The sequence below is a fragment of the Cololabis saira genome, chromosome 4 (genome assembly GCF_033807715.1).
Source record: "Cololabis saira isolate AMF1-May2022 chromosome 4, fColSai1.1, whole genome shotgun sequence".
NCBI lineage: Eukaryota > Metazoa > Chordata > Actinopteri > Beloniformes > Belonidae > Cololabis > Cololabis saira.
The window spans coordinates 13,848,323-13,872,359 of record NC_084590.1 but is presented as its reverse complement, the minus strand read 5'-3'; the positions used below and the strand labels follow the sequence as shown (position 1 = coordinate 13,872,359).

The window sequence follows — 24,037 nt, the reverse complement described above, 5'->3', positions numbered from 1 at the left end:
TATTTTTGGCAAAAACTCAGTGATATAGTGTATTGTTTTTAGCTTAGGTTTCACAAAGCTAAAGTACAACAGCGGTTCAGACAGGGGCGAAAATCCCGTTTCATAGTTGGGGGGGACAATAAACAGTAAAATTTTAGAGAATAAATCCAGGGGGGGACAAGGAATAAAAGTTTTAGCCTTACTTTAATACAGCATTTTGACATTTTCATCTCTGTCTCGCAAACAGGCAGAAGACCTTTCTTAGAGCAATACAAAACAATGGTATTAGGTGGAAGGTGGCAATAATACAGCACATCTGACATAATACACTGCAAAAACCCACAATCTTAACAAGAATATCTGTCTTATTTCTAGTTAAAATGTCTCATCTTTAGTTAAAAAAAATCTCATTACACTTAAAACAAGACTCATCACTGGAAAAAAACAACAATTTTCACCTGTTTCAAGTAGATTTTCACTTAAAATAAGTAGAAAAATCTGCCAGTGGAACAAGATTGTTTTGCTTATAAGATAAATCTTATTCTACTGGCAGATTTTTCTACTTATTTTAAGTGAAAATTTACTTGAAACAGGTGTAATGAGATTTTACTGTTTATTATTATTTTCGATTTCGGTTTCGGCCACAAATTTTCGTTTTGGTGCATCACTACTAAATACTACTGCATTGTTCCAAAATTATTAATTCTGTCTCAAATTATTCTACGGGGGGACAGCTTTACTAATGGGGGGGACTTGTCCCCCCTGTCCCCCCCGGGATTTTCGCCCCTGGGTTCAGAAACATAACATTGAAAAACTCTCACTGACATTTTGCCTAGCAGACAGAAGGGAGAACGAAGAGCGCAGCGGCGTTTTCTGAAATCATCTCTTATCTGGAAATCACAGACTAAACAGAAAGCGTGAACGGCTTCGCCTCGGGAGGTCGTGGCGGTTGGAAGGTCAGCCAGTCGGTTCCTGGTCTCCGCGCTCCACTTGTTGACGTGCTCCTGGGCGACGCGCTAAACTCTCTGTTTCCCCTGAAATACAGAGAGAAGCGCTCGCTGGACTCTAAAGGAAAACTGCATCCAGCAAGAAATATTTCACAAAGAATAAGACTTTTATGAATTGAAGTCATTCTGTTCTTGTTTAGTTTTCTGAAGCTTTAATTTTGGGTTTTATTGTTGACCTTTACGAAGGAAATTTGGGGTTTTCTGGTTTCTTGTGTTTTTTAAGGAATCGGTTGGTTATTGTTGTTATTTGATGTTGTGTTTTGAATATGGTTGCCACCCGTCCCGTAAAATACGGAATTGTCCTTTATTTGAGAAAAAAATGTTGCGTCGCGTATTGAACTAATATGGGACGCGATTTGTCCCGTATTTTCATTAATTTTTACACCATATTCTAGTTGAATTATTGAAATAAATTAACTTTTACACCATATTCTAGTTGAATTATTGAAATAAATTAACTTTTACACCATATTCTAGTTGAATTATTGAAATAAATTAACTTTTACACCATATTCTAGTTGAATTATTGAAATAAGTTAACTTTTACACCATATTCTAGTTGAATTATTGAAATAAATTAACTTTTACACCATATTCTTCACCTGTATGTATATTCTACATCTGGGCTGATGTGGACGTACGTAGCATAGGAGGCTATTTCAGTTGCTATATGGTTGTCTGTCTCTACAGTCATGAAAGTTCAATGCTATTAAAGCACTTTAAACTTTAAATCAAAGCATTTTGTTTTTCATATAAAATAAACACATTTTTATTCAGTTTAGAAGTTTTAGGGCTTTTTTTTTTGGCTCCTGCGCTGCTGAAATCAGGGCGTCCCTTATTTCTATTTCTGAAGGTGGCAACCCTAGTTTTGAAGCTCAGGTGAGACGGACACAGACAGTAACCCAAGCATTCCAGGATTAGTAAATCTAGTTCACGGGGATACAAACTATGTTGTTATTGTAATTATTCTAGCCTTATTTTCCTACTGAACTGGCGCCGGGAAGGTCCTACTCTCGTTCAACACAAATACTTCATGTGAGTTTGTGATCTCCCTCCAAAGGAAATGAAACCAGACTCAGATTTGTCTCATGAAGAGCCAGGACGGAAAAAATACGAGAGCAGCAAAGCTACGGGAAGGACCCTCATCATTTGCATCAGTCCATGAGTTCGCCAGTGTGCTTTGATAGTCACATGACGCATTGGGATGTCACTTTATGGTCATGTGGTCACAGCCCAAACCAAATGAAGGCAGTATTGTTCAGTTATTTCAGAATAATGTTTACCCTATCATAACGTTTGTTTCCCCCTCAGCTGCGGTGGAGCAGTGCAATAACACTGACGTCCACATTACGGCTTTATGGAGGAAAGAAAAGCTTTTCTAAAACCTGCCGTTAGTGAAATGATGACACTTCATTTTCTTTTCACTGTGTGCACACAGTAATGTCCAACAGTGTTTGCCTCATTTCAGCAGTGTGGTGACAGGCTGTTGCTGTATGAAGCTCAACGTTCCTAAATGTCTATTTTGCGAGGCCTTATCATGGAGAGTGTGAGACTTTTCTTTTTTGTGCAAATGTTGCATTAATGTAAAAGATAGAGAGTGAAGACAGACGAAACATTGTCTGGTGGTGAGAGAGAATACAGGGAGTGAATAATAACAGACTTTGACCATGAGCAGAGTCTGTCTGGTTGCACTCAGACCTAAAACAACAGTTTTAAATGACAAAGACCAGGACCGTACGAGGAGCTGCAGTCCATTTCAGGATAAAGGCAGGAAATGACCAAAGTTTGCACAAGTGCTGTTTCTTGTCTTTGTCTCTGTGTGTCACCACAGCTCTCTTCTCCCCTCAGTGCATGGTTTGATTATGCCTTCGGCAAGGAGCTAATGTTAGATCGGGATGATAAAATCATACTTGGGACTGTTGGCTTAACGGAGCGGAGCCATAAATTTAGGCTCTCTGTTTCGCTGCCTTCACTCTGGGCTGGACCGTGTGCGCCGGCCATCTGCTGTCCTCCCGCACCTGTCTCAGAGCAGCTTCCTTCGCTCTCTTTTCTCCCTTTTTAAGTTTGCCTCTACCCACTGTATTAAGTTTTGCTCATTTTCTTCCCCTGTTGCCCTTCATCCATCATCACTTGCAAGTGTCCACCCCCCGAGCTATTCCCACCATTCCTACTTTCTTTGTAATAAAATCCAAGTACAGGTTGCAGCGCACGAGGGTTCAGTTAGGGCTGATTTAGTCAACTTACTGACAGCTTTTGACACAGAGAAAGAGATAAGACAAATATTAGCATTAATGTTATGCAGACGTCCAAGGGCATTTCTTCAAATTCCTAATTGTATCCACAACCTGTAATTCAGTGCAGGCTTATTACAAGTGTGTCGTTGTTGTGTAGGGGAAAGGCCTACGGTAGTCTGAGGGCGCCCATTCCAACCTATACTGATTACTGAGGTTGTGTCTTTTCTAGGAATGGGCGATATTTTACCGTTCACGATAAACCGTCAAAGAAATTCCCCACGATAAGAATTTGTCATCTCGCGGTAAAAACAATAAATTCCCGTTGATGACGTTTTTGTGTAAAGCTGATTTATGGTTCTGCGTTAATTCGACACACAACGTACGTGAAGGAAGGAAGGAAGGAAGGAAGGAAGGAAGGAAGGAAGGAAGGAAGGAAGGAAGGAAGGAAGGAAGGAAGGAAGGAAGGAAGGAAGGAAGGAAGGAAGGAAGGAAGGAAGGAAGGAAGGAAGGAAGGAAGGAAGGAAGGAAATAAATGAGACAGAAAGAAAGATGAGCCTGAAAGAAAGATGAGCTCAAAAGAAAGAAAGAAAGAAAGAAAGAAAGAAAGAAAGAAAGAAAGAAAGAAAGAAAGAAAAAGAGAAAGAAAGAAAGATGAGCCCGAAAGAAAGAAAGAAAGAAAGAAAGAAAGAAAGAAAGAAAGAAAGAAAGAAAGAAAGAAAGAAAGAAAGAAAGAGAAGAAAGAAAGAAAGAAAGAAAGAAAGAAAGAAAGAAAGAAAGAAAGAAGAAAGAAAGAAAGAAAGAAATAGTTAAAAAGGTGGAGTTGAATTGGTATTTTTTTTATCGTCATTTTTATCGTTATCGGGACAAATGCCAGAAATTATCGTGATACATTTTTTAGTCCATACCGCCCATTCCTAGTCTTTTCTCTTAATTTCTGGATATTTCTTGAGAATGTAGTACAATTGCTTGTGAGAAGTACTGGTGGAAGATTCTCCGATGGCCGTGGTGGTTTTTCAAAGAAAGAGTGAGAGAGAAAAAAACAGAAATGCTGCCTGGTATTTTCGATTTCATTTGCAGAGCTAAGACACAAGGATAAAATCTTGAAAGGAAAATAAAAGCGGCGTGCAGGGGGAGCATGATCGGCCTGCAGTCTCCTTGGTGCCACAGTCTGCTATATTTGTGCTGATGTGTCAGAACAGAGACGAAAAAGAGGAGTGTTTTTCCGAATCTGAGGCCAAGCTTCCTTCATGGAAATATCCGTGGCTTGTTCCGCCAAGGCGCCGGGGTTAGCCTCTGTCCCAGGTGGGAGACTTCAAGTATCTCATGAGGGCAGCTGGTCGCGTAAGCTGCAGTAATATTGTTCCTGCACTGGACCATAGAGACAAAGTGAGAATAAGCCTTAAGGTACAGCGGACAGCCCATGCATGTCCTTGTCCACCTGTCCCTGCGAAAGCGCCCAGAAGAACAGATTACATGCCATCGTAACCTTAAAGTCACACCAAGCACTTTTTTTCCCCTGTCAAAATATCAATTTCAATTTAATTAGAAGGAATATTCAGTTATATTTAGGGAGTGTTGTCTTCCTCTCGTGGTTTTCTTGTCCTCACTCTCAGCAAAAGCCACCCAAGAGTCCTTTGGACGCCCATCCTGATTGTCTTATGTGACAAGCAAAGTAAAGCCTTTATTGTCTTTATAACGAGACTGGGAGTGCTCTCCTTTTGGTGCATCGGCATAAGATTAAAAAAAGTTGAATAGGAGGATAAAAATAGAATACAATTTACATAACATAAAGTTAAAAAAAGAAGAAGAAGAAAAGAGCATATGTATCGATACAATTTGTGGGGGGAATATTGCACCAAAATTAGCAGGACTACAAGTGATTAAAGTTACCTTGGATAAAGTGACATAATAAATTGCACAAAGAAGGTGATGATGAAAAGACGGAGTTAAAGTACTTCAGGAATTCAAGTACAACGTCAGTTTGAACAGAAGAAAATACAGCAGCAGGCAGTATTCATAGACAACTGCATATGGCATTGCGGTGCTGCGTCAAACACCAACGTTAAGGGAACCAGCTCGCAGTGACAACATGGCAAAAGAAACGATAGAAGATTTTCATGAACTGATTTGGTTTGAATATATAAATACGACAAAAGCATCTGCATATGTTACTCTAACATGCCAGTGTACTTGTATTAGTGTGCCATCAAACAAGTGCAAATGACCTCTGTCAAGGACACTGGTACATACCTTCATAGAGTGCAGCTTTTGCACCTTTCAGTACTGGTATTGACCGTAATGCACTGTTTCACTGTACGGTGATCCATGCCAGAAGCCTCAGAGCCATGAGAAGAAGACGCTGCATCTTCTGACAATTTAAGTAGCATTTGTGATGTCACTCTGTACTTAAGGGCTTTAGAGAGGTTTGCAAACTTATACTTATGGTATCATATCAGCACTGATGAATGACAGTTTTTGACCCAGTACTGTCTGAGGGCTTGGTGAATGACACCCCTGCCCTTTACACACTTCCATTCCTCCAGATCCTTTCCTACTTTTTTTAGTGATCTTATGAAGTCTAGAGGGACGAATGTAAATCTCTTACAATTGCTATTTGAGGGCCATTGTTTTTAAACATATGTCTTTTTATCGTGCTTTTCTTGATAAACTTCATCATATTTGCTCTTTTTTTTCCAACCTGTTCCACTGGAGCAGGTTGTGTATTTGGTTCTGGCATATACATGTTTAAGCAAGCCAGCAATTTTCAAATGCGTTGTAGAAAATGAAACCAAATCAATACTGTGACATTTCTAAACGTATTGATCTGCTGAGCTGCTTTGCCTTTTGTTATCAAGGTGAAGTGCTAATTGGATGTTATTGTGTTTTCTATAGGTTTAAGCTATAGGGAAAGACCTAAACTTGACAATTAAGATGAAAAATGTCTGAGGAAATGATGACTCTTTGATGTCATTATCTGCCAAGCTCCTGCAACTGTCTCTTCCCCGACGATGGGTTTTAACTGAGATTTACCACTTAATTCACACGCTCACATTCACAAAGGGAAGTGACAGCTGTGCTGTTTCACGCCAGTAGGTTATGTTATGTGATTAACCTTTTGTATAGCGTATGTGCTATCAGCCTCGCTCAAACGACTGATTTGTTCTGCGAGTGTGGCCGCTCCTGTCCTCACTCACCTGTCAGTTCAAATGCGAGCGTTTCCTGGTGTTTTGATGAGATCTGTCAGCTCATTGCATTAAACATGTGCCAGCACATTTAGATCAACGCCTTGCTTTCGCCTTGCTTCCGCTGCCATTTTCACAGCTCGGTCTGCAACCAAACCCGTCCACGCTTTCTGATCCCTCTCTCCGTTTCTTCCCGTGTGCGTGAGGAGCGATGTGTTGAAAGAGCTTCTGGCAGTAAACGGACAAAGTGCAGTGAAAACAGAGAAACGTTAAATATGCCAGCGCTTTCACGTGACGGTTTGGTCTTTCTTTTTTTCTTCCACTGTTTGAATTCACGGGCCTTGAATGCTTAAGCACAAGTGGAGAGGCTTCCCAGCTGCATCAAGATGAATGTCAGACTTCTTGAGAGGTTTTGTTCTTCCAGCGGGGTTATTGTCACCATTTGTTCTACTTACTCTGTCATCTGCGATGTGGGTTTCGTACTGTCCTTTTATTTCTGAAGCGGAGTCGGAATGAAAATGGATCGGGGTTTCATGGCAGCGTAACGTTTGTCAAAGTCTACACTGGATGAGAATCACAGGGACGAGAAGGAAGGCAGGGGGAGGAAAAGTTATTTTTACAACCACCCCTCTTATGGCCTCCCTTCTCTTTTATGCGCTCTATGCGCAAACATTTTGGGATGGCTCCTGTGTGTGTGTGTGTGTGTGTGTGTGTGTGTGTGTGTGTGTGTGTGTGTGTGTGTGTGTGTGTGTGTGTGTGTGTGTGTGTGTGTGTGTGTGTGTGTGTGTGTGTGTGTGCTTATAGTGTTTGTATGAAAGATTGATGCTGGCCTAAGTACCTGCCAAGCTGCATCAGACCAAATGCATGCTGAGCGAGGGAGAAGGGGGAGAAAATGAAGAAGGGAGGGGAGGTGTGAGAAGGAGCAGATGCCACAGATAGAGATGTCTATCAATAATGCAACCTTTGCTGACCTCACGATTGAGGAACGACAGGAACAAATGAAAGCGAGAGAAGGTGCGGGGATAGAAGAAAAGGGATTGGCTTTGATTTTAAGAACCTGATATGGAAGAAAGTGGTGAGGAAGAGGTTGGGAGAGTTGAGAGAGGGATGAAACAAAGAGTGAGTGTTGCAACAGATTAAACTGTCACAGAAAGGAACAAAAGGAAACTAGAGAAAGGATAGTAATAAGGATCTAACAGAAACTGAATTGGTTTGACGTTGGACGTTGGAGTGGCTGAATGACCTCACCACTGCTGGTTAGGAATGGGCAATATTTTACCGTTCACGATAAACCGTCAAAAAAATTCCTCACGATAAGAATTTATCATCTTGCGGTAAAAATGATAAATTCCCGTTGATGACGTTTTTGTGTAAAGCTGATTTATGGTTCTGCGTTAAATCCACGCATAACGTACATGTGAAGGAAGGAAGGAAGGAAGGAAGGAAGGAAGGAAGGAAGGAAGGAAGGAAGGAAGGAAGGAAGGAAGGAAGGAAGGAAGGAAGGAAGGAAGGAAGGAAGGAAGGAAGGTAGGTAGGAAGGAAGGAAGGAAGGAAGGAAGGAAGGAAGGAAGGAAGGAAGGAAGGAAGGAAGGAAGGAAGGAAGGAAGGAAGGGAAAAAAGAAGGAAGGGAAGAAGGAAGGAAGGAAGGAAGGAAGGAAGGAAGGAAGGAAGGAAGGAAGGAAGGAAGGAAGGAAGGAAGGAAGGAAGGAAGGAAGGAACGAGAGAGCAGGAGGAAAGAAGGAAGGAAGGGAAAAAAGAAGGAAGGGAGGAAGGAAGGAAGGAAGGAAGGAAGGAAGGAAGGAAGGAAGGAAGGAAGGAAGGAAGGAAGGAAGGAAGGAAGGAAGGAAGGAAGGAAGGAAGGAAGGAAGGAAGGAAGGGAGAAAAGAGGAATGGAAGAAGGAAGGAGAGAGCAGGAGGAAAGAACGAAGGATGGAAGGAAGGAAATGAGCCTCAAAGAAAGAAAGAAAGAAAGAAAGAAAGAAAGAAAGAAAGAAAGAAAGAAAGAAAGAAAGAAAGAAAGAAAGAAAGAAAGAAAGAAAGAAAGAAAGAAAGAAAGAAAGAAAGAAAGAAAGAAAGAAAGAAAAGGATAAATTCCCGTTGATGTTTTTGTGTAACAAACATGGCGGATCTGAGAGCGAGATAGATTTATAGTTAAAAAGGTGGAGTTGAATTGGTATTTTTTTTATCGTCATTTTTATCGTTATCGGGATAAATGCCAGAAATTATCTTGATACATTTTTTAGTCCATACCATCCCTACTGCTGGTTACGTGTGCTGCATTTGTGTATAAAATGAGGTCCTTATCGCATTATGGGACCCAGAATTCACTGACGTACACGGTTGTGTCTTCTCCAAGACCACAATGCACATGTGGACTGGTTGGGCTAGCTTCTATGTACCCTCCATGACTCTAATGAGGATAAAGAGCTGGTCCAGCATTCCACAAGTCTGGACAAAACTCTCATTGTTCCTCCTGAGTCAGACGTTTGACTATCAGCCGGACTCTCCAGCACCTCTGTATAGATCACCAGCGAGGCCGCAGTGTGATTCCCCTGTAACTGGGACGTACTCTCCAGTTCCCAGTTATTTAAAGGGATGACGCTAATCTGCCAGTCCAGAGGTACTGCTGCCCAGTGTCCACGTGAGGTTGCAGGGGTGAGATAACAGGAACATCATACAAAGCCTTGAGGAACAGATGTCATCCCTGAAACCATGATGTACTTTACCAGTACTATACACAGCGTTGGTGGAGCCCTTTGATTCCTGCCAGTGGTGCCTGATAATTTCCCAGAAGCTTCTCCGAGGCGAACAACAATATCCCAACTCATACCCTTTTTTGCCTCAGCAATAGTCCCATGAGCTAACGAGGCTCAGTAGGAGTCCTCCTTCAGTTTGGCAATCTCCCTCAATGTGGGCGTCCAACATTAGATCTGAGGAACACAACCAAGGGGACCATAAACCTTAAACACAGCAAAGGTTGACTGCCTTGACAATGGAGGCACAGAACATGGCCCATTAAGACTCAACATCCCGTCTCCCCCCAGGATGTGGTTGAAGCTCCGACAGAGGTGGGAAATGAAGATCTTTTTGACAGAGCTTCTGCTAGATGTTCGCAGGAAGACCTCATGATACATTTGGTCCTACTGGTCTCTCTGGCATTGAAGTCCCTCAACAGAACAGTGGACTCAACTTCAGGAGCGCCTTCCAGCACCCACGCTAAGGACTCCGAGAAGGTGGGTACTCTGGTACCCTGGTCCTTGAGCTGAAGGTACAGGAAAGCTACCCTCTCATCTCCTGGGGAACCCTGTGCTTTTAGGTGAGCCTGACTATATTGTCTTGTTACCTCTCAATCTTCAGCACAATTTTAGATCCTGTCCATACCCCGGACGGGTGACTTTCCATGTCCCCAGAGCCACACTGGGTCACTCAGGGTTGGCGCGCCTTCGCCTGCCACCAATATCGCATCTCACTCATGTCTGGTCAAGGGTTTATTTTTTTGGCTCTTTCATTTTTGTTTCTGTCCATATGTCTCCTGTTGAATCACTGTGGCTTTCACGTGTGGCTCATCTCCCAGAACCAGTTTGCCTCAGAAAACCCTTCCTGGGGCAGTTGCACATGACAACACAGCTCCTGGGATCATTTGGGCATGCAGCCCCCTCTGTTCTGATAAGGTGGAAGCTGAAGCAGAAAGGAGAGCACCCCCATGCTTTTACAGCAAACATTTTAACAGCGGCTAATTATGTCTTATAAACATGTTAACATTTATGTGTAGTAGAACTAACATTAAAACATAGGCATGCACCCTAGTGTTGTTGCTCGATTTATGAAGTAATCTACTTTAACAGCCATAGATTCAGTACTTTATGTGTGATAAAATCCTGAAACTCCATGCACAGCCGGATGTTTTACATAAATCACCGTAGGTTATACATTTATATATTACAAGAGGACATGTTGTAAGAAAACAGTGACTGTAAAGAAATAAGCATCGTATCTCACTAGATACACACCCTGGACTTGTGTTAGTGACAAATATTGAGCACGCATCATGACTCTCTGCATCTGAATGATGAACATAGTTGTAAAAGTGGCTAAATGACCGAACGCTGTCACCTTCAAGGATCGATGAAGTCATTCATGTAGTGTATCCCATGTCTTAAAAGGGTTTTAGATGCTACATTTCTTTTGCCCTGAGGAGCTTGTAAACGCACTAACGATCCATGCCTGCAACGTGCTTGAACTCCAGTAGTTTCTTTGTAGGGTCTGGAGGGTATGGGACGCCCAATGTTTCGTTTCAGTGGAGCGGTCTGCATTTGGAAGCTTTTATTGCACTTTAACAAATCCGTGTTTTAGAGAAACAAAGAAAGCAGGCATAAAGAACAAAGAACATAAATATGGGGCTTTCCTGAGTTGAAAACAGTATACAACATCTGCAAAACTGTAGTGAGGAGAAATTGATTCAAATAACATTCTACCATAGCAAGTTACAGCGTGTCTTTATTATGGTGATTGAGAAATCAGTTAATAACATTAACAGACCAGCTTTGCTTACAATGAAAAAGTCTGAACCAATTCGGACGGAGACAGTTTCCTCATTTCTATGTGGAGAACATAATCTCAGAAATATGAATAATGGGAATAATGCATCATCACAGACTGATCTGTAATCCTTTGTAAAGGTGTGCAGCAAATCTGAAATTTAGGAGGTTTTTCTTTTTTTTGGGGGGGGGGGGGGGATCCGCTGCTAATCCAGGACGCGAGAACACACATGGAGGCGCGCATCAAGCACTGGAAATCTGCAAAAAAAAACGTCTCGAGATCTAATCACAATCTGAGCTAAACTACCGCGATTAACTAACCCCCAAAACTACAGAGCAAGCATGCATGTGAACGAGCCGATGTATATGTGTGTGAGTGTATGTATATGTCTGTGGCTATGTGTGTGTGTATGTGTGTGTGTGTGTGTGTGTGTGTGTGTGTGTGTGTGTGTGTGTGTGTGTGTGTGTGTGTGTGTGTGTGTGTGTGTGTGTGTGTGTGTGCGTGCGTGCGTGCGTGCGTGCGTGCGTGCGTGCGTGCGTGCGTGCGTGCGTGCGTGTGTGTGTAATAGTCCAACCCCGCCACCCGCGAGACCAGAGGCCGACAAGGAAGAACCCGGAGCCCAGGCCACCGGCAACACCCCCCAGTGGCGGCCGAGGGGACCCGCGGGCGGGGCCCCTACGACTATGGGAAGAGGCAGCCAGGGAACCCAGGCGAGCCCGACCACCCAGGCCGGGCCGGACACGTGGCCAGGAGGCCCTCACCCTTCAGACCAGCGACCCCCACCCGGCGAGGGGCCAGCCTGCCCGGAGAGACAGAGACCGGCTGCCGACGCGGGCAGGCGCACCCGCCCCCACGAAAACGGCCCTCCAGGACCAAAGGAGCACCCCGCCGGGGGTTTTTCCAATGACATAATCTGATATGGGATGTTGCTACGTCTTTAAATCACTTTCACCTCGTTCATTGCTTTTAATCTAATCATACATGTGCAGTATACTGTATATATGTGCCTGAATTCAGTAGTTATCTTGAAGAAGGGAAATCAGCTTTACCTTCTTGTTGTACTCTGTCTTCATTCTGGCATTGCCTCCATAGTAACAATCAAGTGAAGGAATTTGATTATCCCCAGCTAATCATCAGAGACCTGAGTAACCTAATATTAGCTGATCACTTCAAAGCAACTTTGGTTCCAGCAGTGGTTTTTACCTGATGGGGGAGGCTTGAGATGGGGGTCGAGAGGGCGGTGGGTAGCTGTTGACAAAGACACCGATGACTGATGTGCTGGACGTGTCCGGGGCATAAATATGCATGCAGAAAGAAAAAAGTATATAAAAATGAAGCAGGTGAGAAGGCTCGGGGGATGAGAATGTTAAAGGGTACAATCGGGTCAGAAGGGATGGAGAGATCAGCAAGGAGGAGGGAGTATTAAGAGAGTGAGACAAGAATGAGGTTATGAACTGACTGAAGTTGCGCCAGGCTTTAGGCCAAGCTTAACTAACCAGCTGCTCCTGCTTGCTTATTTTTAGTGTCGGCCTAAAAACATATTCCCTTATGCAATTCTTGAACAGACGTACATAATTCATCAAATTACACACTTTTCCTTCAAGCTTGCAATACATTTGAATAACAGGAGATTAAAAATGGTCCGGTTCTGAAGTGGCCAAGATGAGACAGTGAATATGTTGTCACATCTGCTGGGGAGGAATACATCCATCTGTCCATTTTCTATACCCACCTAATGCTGTACAGGGTGGGGGGCTATGGTTTACAATACCCACAATGCTGTTACTGATATTGTTGTTGTGAAATGTAAGCAAGATATTTAACTTGGGGGAATACACAAGAAATATCAAACCTTTGTTTATTTTACAGAAGAGAGCAGTAAGGATCATACATAAAAAGGAGGCAAGAGAACACACCAATGGACTTTTTATCAATGCAGGATTAATTCAATTTAAAGATATTATTGAGTTACAGACTTTATTGGTTATGTTCAAGGCAAAAAGCAGAATATTGCCTGAAAATATTCAACGTTTTTTTGTGTTTAGTTCAGAAGATAAGGACCATAGGAGGAAATTTGATTTTAAACATCCGTTTGCACGCACCACTTTAAAACAAATGTGTATTTCAGTATGTGGTGTAAAATTATGGAACTCCTTAACAACTGATTTAAAGGATTGTAAAAATATTCACCAGTTCAAGAAATTGTATAATGATCACACAATTAGACAATATGAATTTAACGGGTAAAATATATTTTGTTGTTTTGTTTTTATATTGTTGGTGAGTTAGTGTGTATGTTTTCTTATTTTTTTGTTTTGTTTTTCATTATTTCTTTTTTTTTTGTATTATATAAATAGTGACTGTTGAACAGACGGACAGACCATCTTCATATGAATTGTTTAATTTTTTTTGAGAAAGGGGCTTGGTATATAAGGCTTTCTTCTTCTTGCCCCTTTTCCATCATGGAATGGAACATATGTGAACAATTTCCATGATATGGAATAAATAAAAAATGAATGAAACTTATGTGAAAAGGTGTCTTTGTGTCTCTTCACAATGGCTGCGCACTGGAGTCGCCCTCAGTCGTGTTACAGCGCAGTCCATGCAAACATCAGCTCTGTTTAGCTGACTCAGTTTCAAGGTCCCGGTATCGACTTTTCTCCCCACATAAGACACTTTGACTTGTCACAGCAGGACAGCGTTACTAATGACAGTCCCAGCTCTCCGAGGCAGATCCGGGCCGGTGCTACTTGTAATGTCTTGTAATGTGGCGAGCTGCAGCGTGGGCTGTGATTTATTTATTTATTTTTACACCGTCCGTTATCCTGCGGTGCAGCTCAAAACTTTGTTGTTTAAGTGGAGTTGTACTTTTGTATTGAACTTTTGAAACCATAATTACTCCGAATAAAAGGAAGAAGCAGGAGTTACCCGTGACGACGGGGGAGTCTGCTGCAAGTGGAGGTTGGAAACGGAGAGATGAGCAGGGACGCAATAATGTCCCCACTGTGATTACTGAACCACACAAGTCAAATTAGGCCCGTGAGGCTGCCGTGTGTGTGTGTGTGTGTGTGTGTGTGTGTGTGTGTGTGTGTGTGTGTGTGTGTGTGTGTGTGTGTGTGTGTGTGTGTGTGTGTGTGTGTGTGTGTGTGTGTGTGTGTGTGTGTCACACCGATACCAGTTTGTTTTTAACAGCAGTGTTTCCTCCTGAGAGTTTTTTGGTGGTGATGGTGGTTGTGTGGGAAGAGGGGGTGTAAATATGAGGACAGGAAAAGATTTTCATCACAATTTCAGATTTTATATCTGCTGACAGCTTAATAAAATTTATGTCTTGACACAAAGGTACTTTTTTTTTCTCTACAATATTTGACTTGTAGGTTACTTTTACGACACAGACTCGCCTTTGTTTGGTCTTTTGCTTGGTCATTGTTTCATTTTCCCCTCCTTCATTACTTTTTCTTCGTCGCCTCTGCCATCACGTCCTCTGTGAGCCAGTTTTATCTTTGTTGACGTGTGGCATGGCGCCGGAAAGTGTAACACAGCTGTCACAAGAGACTACTGAAATGGTCCAAAGACACTTCAGCTGGTTTTTGCTGATATTGGAGACGGGAGACAGCAAGAGCTCCACAGCACTTCTTTAAAATGAAACTGTTATTTAAGTGTTGAAAAAAAATCCCCTCGTCCGTTTAACAGGTCACTTTGTGTGGTCAAGGCTTTGTACAGTTTGTGAATTCTGCAGGTAGATTTTCCCCTTATATGGGGCCACGTCACCCAATTCTGACCCAGATCTGACCCAGATCTGTTAAATATCTCACATTCATAACTTTGAGTGTTTTGAATCAGACTGTAATGTAAACCCAAGAGACCTCCGCTTGACCTGTCAGCACGTGAATAACGATGAGCGTTAGCTCCAGTGGACGGGAGACCTGCTCAGGTATCTGCATGCCTGCCAAAGGATGGACAAAACATACATAGTTAGGAAGCAGTGAAGCTTTTTTGGGATTGCTGTTGGACTGAAATCTAGAAATAGATGCTGCTTCACTGTAAAACCTGATAAGTTAGTTGAACTCAAACGGTTTGAGGAAACCGATGCCCTAAAACCATTTAAGTAGTAGTAACTTGGTTAAATAAATGTGATAGTACCATTTCATTCAGTAAACTGAACTTAAAACTAATACGTATTATACACTCATATGTAGTATTTCCTTCAGACTTATTTAAAGGAGCCGTCTGTAAGAAATGGCCAAAACTGGTACTGCAGTCACTTTCAAAATATTGTTGAGCCTCGTACCCTCCCCCTCCTCCCCGACCAGAGGTTGCCAGGTAGGCTGCAGAATGCAGCAGGAACGTAGGCTGCCATGGCTGCCATAATTAGAGCCGAGCTGGCAACCCGGATGCCGAAACAATACTGACTTGGTGATTGGGAGATAGGTGGAGGGTGGAGCTTCAGAAACAATACTGACTTGGTGATTGGGAGATAGGTGGAGGGTGGAGCTTCAGAAACAATACTGACTTGGTGATTGGGAGATAGGTGGAGGGTGGAGCTTCAGGCCAAAACAAAAAATGACAACATAAACATCAGGTGAGGGCTGCAACTCCTCTTTTTAAACTGGAATATCCTGGCTTGAGTGCTGTTGTCAGTGACATAAGTATTTGAAATTAACATGATTTTTAAATGTCTGTTGACATATCGGGGTCATTTTATGATTAGTTTTATTATTGCTCTTACATACAGCTCCTTTAAAAAGTGTTGATTGTATTAATTTGCATCAAGCCAGACTAATTTAATTGAATCTTCTTTACATAAATTGTAGCACTTAAGTTCAAGTTGCTCAGTTTTATTCCTCTAAATTAAATTATCACATTCTAGTGGTCACAACTTCTAGCTCCTCAATTAATTTTAGGAAACCGATTTGCCTTAAACCTTTTAGTCATAACTTCTGTCATAACTTAAATAACTCAACTTTAAAGGAGCTTGAGGCAGGATTTATGAAAAAAATGCGTATACGTTTTAAGTTTTCTAGTAATAATGTCAGATGAAGCGTTCCAAACCAAAACGAATGAGCCCTCTAGCGTATCTCTCTGTTGCCTTGAACAGGCTGTGTGCTGCAAAATGCGTTGCAATTCCGGGCCTGAATTTCCCGCGCTGTCCTGCGGATGTGACGTCAAATGACGCTGCATGCGCGTTCTCCCGTGCCGGCTTTACTGTTGGCCGCAGTAACCCCGACGGTCGTCGTGGCGCTAATGAGTCTCATTTCTTATTCTTGCCTCAAGCTCCTTTAAGTTGCTTTAACACAATACAAACACAGACATCTTATACCAGCTTCAAACATTTATTTAATTCATTTTTGAGTTATCTTAACTGATGGCAATGAGTGACCACAACCTTTTCCAAAGTTTAAGTTATTTCAACTTACTTCTGTTATTAAGATGTACTGTTAGGTTTTACAGTGTTGATGAGACAAATCATGTGTTCAGAAATGAAGAATCACTTCTCACATCCTGGTCTTACGTGAGCATCTCGTACTCTCTCTGACCGCTCTCGCCATCAACCCAGCTGCCTGTATTGTTTCTGCCTCCCTCCACCTCACCATATGTTCAAGTCTGTCCTCTGTCTTATCAGCACCCTCCTCACCAAGCTTGTGCATCCAAACTGAAACTGAGCAGAGCTTTAAAAGAAGCTTAAACTTATCACCACGAGCTGCATGCACCCCTCTACGACGGAGTATTAGGGCCAAACAAAAAAACAAAAAAAGGAAATTACGAGAATAAAGTCATAATGTAATGAGAATAAAGTCGTAAAATTATGAGAATAAAGTCATAATATTACAAGAATAAAGTCGTAATATTACGAGAATAAAGTTGTAATATATTATAAATATATAAATATAACTTCACAAGATGCTCAATATTCTTCATTTTAACACAGGGACTGCTCTTCCTGTTAGAGTTCTCATAAATTACCACTTTATTTTCATAATATTATGACTTTATTCTCATAAATTACCACTTTATTCATTACAACTTTATTCTCGTAATGTCACAACTTTATTCTCGGAATTTTACGACTTTATTCTCGGAATTTTACGACTTTATTCTCGTAATATTACGACTTTATTCTCATAATATTATGACTTTATTCTATTACGACTTTATTCTCACAACATTACGACTTTATTCTCGTAATTTTACGACTTTATTCTCATAATATTACGACTTTATTCTATTACGACTTTATTCTCGCAACATTACGTCTTTATTCTCGTAATGTTACGACTTTATTCTCGTAATTTTACAACTTTATTCTATTACGACTTTATTCTCAAAACATTACGACTTTATTCTCGTAATTTTACGACTTTATTCTCATTATATTATGACTTTATTCTCGTAATTTCCCATTTTTTTTGTCTTAGTTTGGCCCTAATACTTTTCGACCGTCCTCTCAGTGCTTGGTATTTCTGGGCCAGTGTTCTGCAGCGTCCCCTTGAGACGCTGCTCGTGTCAGACGTGCACAAACACACAGCGCTGCAAGTAGCTGTACTTGCATGTTACACCTGGTCCCAGTTTGTTCCCCGGCAGACGCAAACAAAGCTGACTGTTGGGTTGTGCTGCCTGCGTCTCCATGGCCGGGCCCTCAGGGACCCCCCCCCCTGCTGCTGCGTCCTTCAGCCCCGTCCCTCCAGCTCTCATCCATTTTATGTCCTCTGTCTTTGGCCGTCCCCGTGGAGTACATTTGTTATTTCTGTCCCACATTTTCTAGATGTTGTCGGCAAGAATTTTTCTTGCAACAGAAAAATGTCTCTGCGATCTCTTCTCATCTTTGGTACATTGAGAGCTCTGGCGAGCAGTGATCTGTTAACCAGAGGTTAAGAGATAGTAGAGAGACGGCGCGTCCATTAACACACACTAAAACCACAGTATCATGTTCTCATTATTGAGTTACGCTTACATAATTCAATCCGGGGACTATTACAACATTTTCATGGCGTGCGACTATCTCCTGTATGTGAGCTTTTGTGTCTCCGCCTGCACTCATGATATCCTCCATGTGGTTTCCCTCATTTTCCTTGCAAATAACAGAAACAGAGGGCTGAAGTAACTGATTAATAACTGCAGAGTCTCTCCGTCTACACAAGCTTCAGCTTTCTCATACTAACTAGTGATTTATCTTTTCTTTTTTATAGCACTCAATAATAGAAAGAAGGCCAAAAACATAAAACAAAACAACCTGCCATTTATATTGTGCTGGAAATAGCCTCGAAACTGAAATTCTTTATGTGAAATCTGACCCGACGGGTTTTAAAAGCTCTGTCCATGTTGTCCACTTGTAGTTTTAGTGAGAAGGACGTTCTCTCTGAAACAAAGGCTGCGTCCCAATACTCCCCCTCGCCCTCGTTTTCTTCACTAACCCTAACTTTTGCGCGTTCCCGTGAAGGTAGTGGTGTCCCAATTCCTCTTTTCACCAAGGGGGAGGGGGCATAACGAGGGCTAGGGGCTGAGAATAGCCCGTTCAAATCGAGGGATTTCAGATGCTGACTTGGCGAGCGAGGGGGTATGAAAATTTCCCAGAATGCTTTTGCATTCTGGGATTGAGATTGGGCCAAAGCCTCCCTGGATGATGTTGCTCCAGTCCTCCACTGTTGACGCTTTGGCCGTAGGCCAGGTACTGGTGACAGAAGAATATGTGGTGACGCTATATTCCTCAAGGTACAACGCTTCAAACGTGAAAGGAAAGGAGTTATGGTTCATGTATTTTAGTCCAATAATGATGGAGAACCCGACAGCCCCCCAAAAAAACATGGAAATGATGAGCACCGGGGTCTCAGCACATCCAACATCCATCGCTATTTACAGTCTTCTTTGCTTGGATGTTATAAGAACTCTCAAAATATCCTTCCGGCCAACTTGCGGACACTGCTGAGGCCATCTGTATTTCACAGATTTCTCTGCTGTGAGTCCTACCCCTCGTATTCTCCTTCCTGCCTCGCAGGGTGCTCCCGTATCATTTCTAAGAAAACCAAGTTCTCAAAATTCTGTTTGATTTTGGGTTGAAACTAAACCCCTGACCTGTAAATACCTCACTCTTTGATTTGATTTGATTTGATCTTTATTCGTCTTGAACAAAACAATAAAAAAAAAACCCCACCATACATCAACAACAATAATAAAGCACAACCAGTTTTGTTCAAGAAGGGACAGGAAGAAGCAAATGCTTATCTAGTCCGGCCCCTTCTTGCAATATAAGAATATCCGATATATAAAAAAAATAATAGTAGCAATAACAATAATAATAATAATAACAACAATAATACATATATACAGTATACCCTTCTTGTTGACGTATAAAAGTATGTCAATATAAAAGTAATTAAAAGACAAGTGAGTCAATAATAAAAGTAGCTAAAACGAAAGGCATCAAGCACAGTAGAAAAGAAAAAAAGTCAATGAAAAAAAAAAAAACAATCACCATAATAAAAGTAGCTAAAAAAGAAAGAAAAGCATCATGCACAGAAGAAAAAAAGACAATGAAAAAAAATAAAAATAAAAAATCATGGTCATTATAACATCAAATGATGGTAGTTCCGTATGAGAATCTGCTTATAGCAGCGTTTGAATAGCCTGATGTTCTTGCAGACCTTCACACTTTCATCAAGATTGTTCCAGAGTGTTATACCATACTTTAAATCTTGTGTCAGGCTTACTCGGGATGAACTCGTATGTTCAGCAGTGCAGGATTGTAGTTGACACCTAATCCACAAATTCTAGTGGTTTGGTCTCGTACTGAAAGCAGGACCGGGGTTACTGGTTCTTCTGAGATGCTCAGGTTTTTCTGTAATCCTGGATCCCCCTAACCAAGCAGAAATTGTGATCCCCTTTACTGCCATTTTTACAAAGTCCTTCCATCCTTCATTAGTCTGGAGAACGTACACAAACCAGCGACCTCGGTTATTTTATTTTTATCCCTTTTTCTGGTCAGAGGATGAAAACATCCTCCGTCTCTGCTGCTGTGGTCTCAATCCTTCCCTTGCTCCTACCACATTATAATCACAGCATTATAAACACTCGCTGTTCCCCAAAGGGTCTCACAACATTTCCCAATCAGACTTTACCTTCTTTAATAAAGTGCTTTCTCCGAGACATGTAGTACTTACATCAGAGAGGCTAATTCTTAATTAAAATTCAAGGCTGCAAGTGAGTGACGGGGCCGACGTGGGATCAGCCCAGGTCCGGGACAACGGTGGCCGTCGGCAGCGCCGCTTAATCGAACAGCAGATCTGAGATCAGTGTGTGAAAAGTGGCTGGTTTGGGAGGTGCACACTCTCAAAGGAATAACCTGAAAGTGGCGGCGCACCGAGTCGCCCTTGAGAGTGGACAGAGGGGCGGGCAGCCTCACGCAGAGCGCTGCTCCAGTAAGTCAGATGATGCAAGCGCACATGTGGCTTCTCATCAGATTTACTGGAGCTGCAACTTGTAATTAGAAGGAGATAAGAGGCGTCGTGGCCACTGGTGCCAGGACTCTCTGATTTCTCTGGCACTTTCAACACCAAAGTGAAAACCTCAGGCTGGTGGGTGTCGCTGTCTGCCAGCCGGACAGTACTTGAGTTGTAAAAAAAAAATCAGGGGGATGGTGGATTTTATCATATGGGGACAGATAATTTGTGCTGATTACAAATAATATAATATATTACAAATAATATCACTGACCAAAACACCTGCAGAAATACTGCAGGAATGACATAACAGTAGTTAAATGCAGCCTTCTGTAAGCTTTAAATATCCACTGGGCTTACATCTAATGCATCAAAACACAACAATAAAGAACAGTTTTCTGAACTTATCAATATGACTCTGTCCTTCACAGGATAAGTAAAATGGATCACTGCAAAAACTCAAAACCTTAACAAGATTATTTGTCTTATTTCTAGTTAAAATGTCTCATGTTAGTAAAAAAATCTCATTACACTTAAAACAAGACTCATCACTGGTAAAAACAAAAATTTTCCCCTGTTGCAAGTAGATTTTCACTTGAAATAAGTAGAAAAATCTGCCAGTGGAACAAGATTTTTTTGCATGTAATAAGGACATAAATCTTGTCCCATTGGCAGATTTTTCTACTTATTTCAAGTGAAAATTTACCTGAAACAGGTGAAAATTGTCACATTTTTCTGGTGTTATTTTTCTGGTGATGACTCTAAATGTTGAAATAGCAGTAAAACCACATTCATTGATGAAATGACATAGGGGATGGAAAGGGGGGATGGCAGTTTTACAGGGGGGATGATTTTGACCGTTTTTGTTTCAGGGGGGATGCCATCCCCCCTCATCCCCCCTCAACTCCAGTACTGCTGCCGGATCACTTTTTCTCTTTCATTTATCCGACTGGACCACATTTCTTTATTTTTTTGTTATCTAATAACGGCACCGTTGTAAATTGTAAAGTAAGAAACAGTATGAGGAGTATACAGTAACGCAGATTTGGTCCTGGGGAGGGAGGCGGTGATGGTTTACAGACTCCAGGGGTTGCTAAGGCAGTTCTGTGTGTCGCAGGCTGCTGGAGATGCAGATGGGCTCTGTTTTCTCCTCCGTGGTCTGCTGGGGGAGCAGCAATGATACAAACAAGCAGAATAAACTGATTAAGGAGGCCGGCTCTGTTTCTCGCTGCAAACAGGAGACTTTTGAAGCTGCGGTGGAGCGGAAGACAAGACAAACTGTTATCTGTCACGGATAACCCGGCCCATCCTCTCCAGCAGACGCTGGACAGGCAGCAGGCGTCCCCGTCCAGAAGACTCACACAGCTCAGTTGTGACAATGGGGGAAAAAAAAACACAGGTCACACATGTCATGAACCTTTGATAGCAGGCTGTAACTGTCATAAGTATTGTTTATGCACTCACTTTTGGTGTGATGCATGCCTGACGCTCTGCAGCTGCAACGCAGACATTTTTAATTTCTCAATAAAAAGCTGCTCTCAGCAACATTTCTCTTGTCAGACAGTAAAACGACTTTGACATTTTCCCTGGAAAGTGGCTAATTATGATAAACGTGTCGCTGTGAATGTCTCATTTCAAGAGCTCTGAAAAGTCCTGATTTTTATTTATTTTTTTTAAAAGTTTGAGGCTGAGGTGAACTGGCAAATGACTAAATTTGGCAGATAAAATGGTCAATTAGGCACCGCTGACGGCGTCCGTGTCCTGTTTTTATGGCTCAACATCATCGAATGGGAAGAGTGTGAACTGTGAGGATATCACGCTCAGTCCTTGAGATCTGTGACATCGCCAACACTCACTAATTAACACTTTCTCAGAGTCGCCCCCCTTTTCCTCGGCCTTCCAGTTCTATGCAAATGAACGCAAACATAGACTCCAACAGGGGCGTCAATTGGGTATGGTACGGCAGCCGCTACACCTTTGCTTCAAGGGAAAATGTAAATGTTTTTTTTTTTAAATACATTTATGGAATTACTCTGTGTCTATTTGTATTGATTATTCTATTACTTAATACATATAGAATAAGTACAAATGCAAATCAGAACAACATGATTGATTTCACTAGTTATTATACACTGCAAAAACTCAAAATCTTAACAAGAATATTTGTCTCATTTCTAGTTAAAATGTCTAATTTTTAGTAAAAAAAAATCTCATATCATTTAAGACAAGACTCTAAAACAACCATTCTCACCTGTTTCAAGTAGATTTTCACTTAAAATAAGTGGAAAAATCTGCCAGTGGAACAAGATTTTTTTGCTTGTAATGAGAAGATAAATCTTGTCCCACTGGCAGATTTTTCTACTTATTTCAAGTGAAAATTTACCTGAAACAGGTGAAAATTGTCAAATTAGTTATTTTTTTCTGGTGATGACTTGTTTTAAGTGTAATAAGATTTTTTGACTAAAAATGAGACATTTTAACTAGAAATAAGACAAATATTCCTGGTAAGATTTTGAGTTTTTGCAGTGAGCGAAACTGCATTTGAAAAAGTTCCAATTTTCTTGACCACACAGATAAGCTACATAGACTTCTGTGATGAGTATTTGCTGGACGTGTTGATTGATACTCTAGTTAAGTTCTGTGACTCGTAACCTTGCCATACCTTAGCTTCGACTGAATTGACGCCACTGGACTCCAAATATCGGGTTATATTTCGATTCGGATATGGAAACTGTGGGCCCCATTTCTTTAGGTTTAAAGATCCAGCTGAGAAGAAAGCTCAGGGGTCTCAACTCTCGTTTCTCCTCTTCTGTCTGAAGAGTGTGACAGGATTTCTTCCACTAGCCATTGTTAACAACTGCTTGTTTTCTCTCCTTTTCTCTTCCACCATTCCCTCTTTCTTCCTCCTCCTCCTCTCCTTGGATCCAGACTGATTTGGAGTCCCTGGACCCCCGTGGACGGACTCCTCTGCACCTGGCTGTCACTCTGGGCTACCTGGAGTGTGCCAGAGTTCTGCTGCAGCACGGAGCCGACGTTAGCAAGGAGAACCGCAACGGATGGACCGGTGAGAGTGTGTTGGAAACTTCATTTGTAGTAGCCTATACTACGACGGAGTATTAGGTCCAAACTAAGACAAAAAAAATTGGAAATTACGAGAATAAAGTCATAATATAATGAGAATAAAGTCATAATATAATGAGAATAAAGTCATAATATAATGAGAATAAAGTCGTAAAATTACGAGAATAAAGTCGTAATGTTGCGAGAATAAAGTCGTAATAGAATAAAGTCGTAATATTATGAGAATAAAGTCGTAATATTACGAGAATAAAGTCGTAATGTTGCGAGAATAAAGTCGTAATAGAATAAAGTCGTAATATTATGAGAATAAAGTCGTAAAATTACGAGAATAAAGTCGTAATGTTGCGAGAATAAAGTCGTAATAGAATAAAGTCGTAATATTATGAGAATAAAGTCGTAAAATTACGAGAATAAAGTCGTAACATTACGAGAATAAAGTCGTAATGTTGCGAGAATAAAGTTGTAATATTATGAGAATAAAGTCGTAAAATTACGAGAATAAAGTCGTAAAATTACGAGAATAAAGTCGTAATATTGCAAGAATAAAGTCGTAATATTATGAGAATATAATTTATGAGAGCTTC

The 24,037-nt window shown here is 41.4% G+C and overlaps 1 protein-coding gene across 2 annotated transcripts in view; it reads left to right on the top strand.

Moving 5' to 3' along the window:
- The window catches only part of ankrd13b (ankyrin repeat domain 13B), an 84,979-nt gene that overhangs the window by 19,748 nt on the left and 41,194 nt on the right, over positions 1–24,037 (top strand). For both annotated transcript variants that reach the window (XR_009782486.1, XM_061718946.1), the window contains exon 4: positions 23,301–23,436. Coding sequence is in view for 1 of the 2 variants with exons in the window: in XM_061718946.1 (XP_061574930.1) it covers positions 23,301–23,436 (136 nt within the window). In the remaining variant the exon portion in view is untranslated. The remainder of the gene's footprint in view (positions 1–23,300; positions 23,437–24,037) is intronic.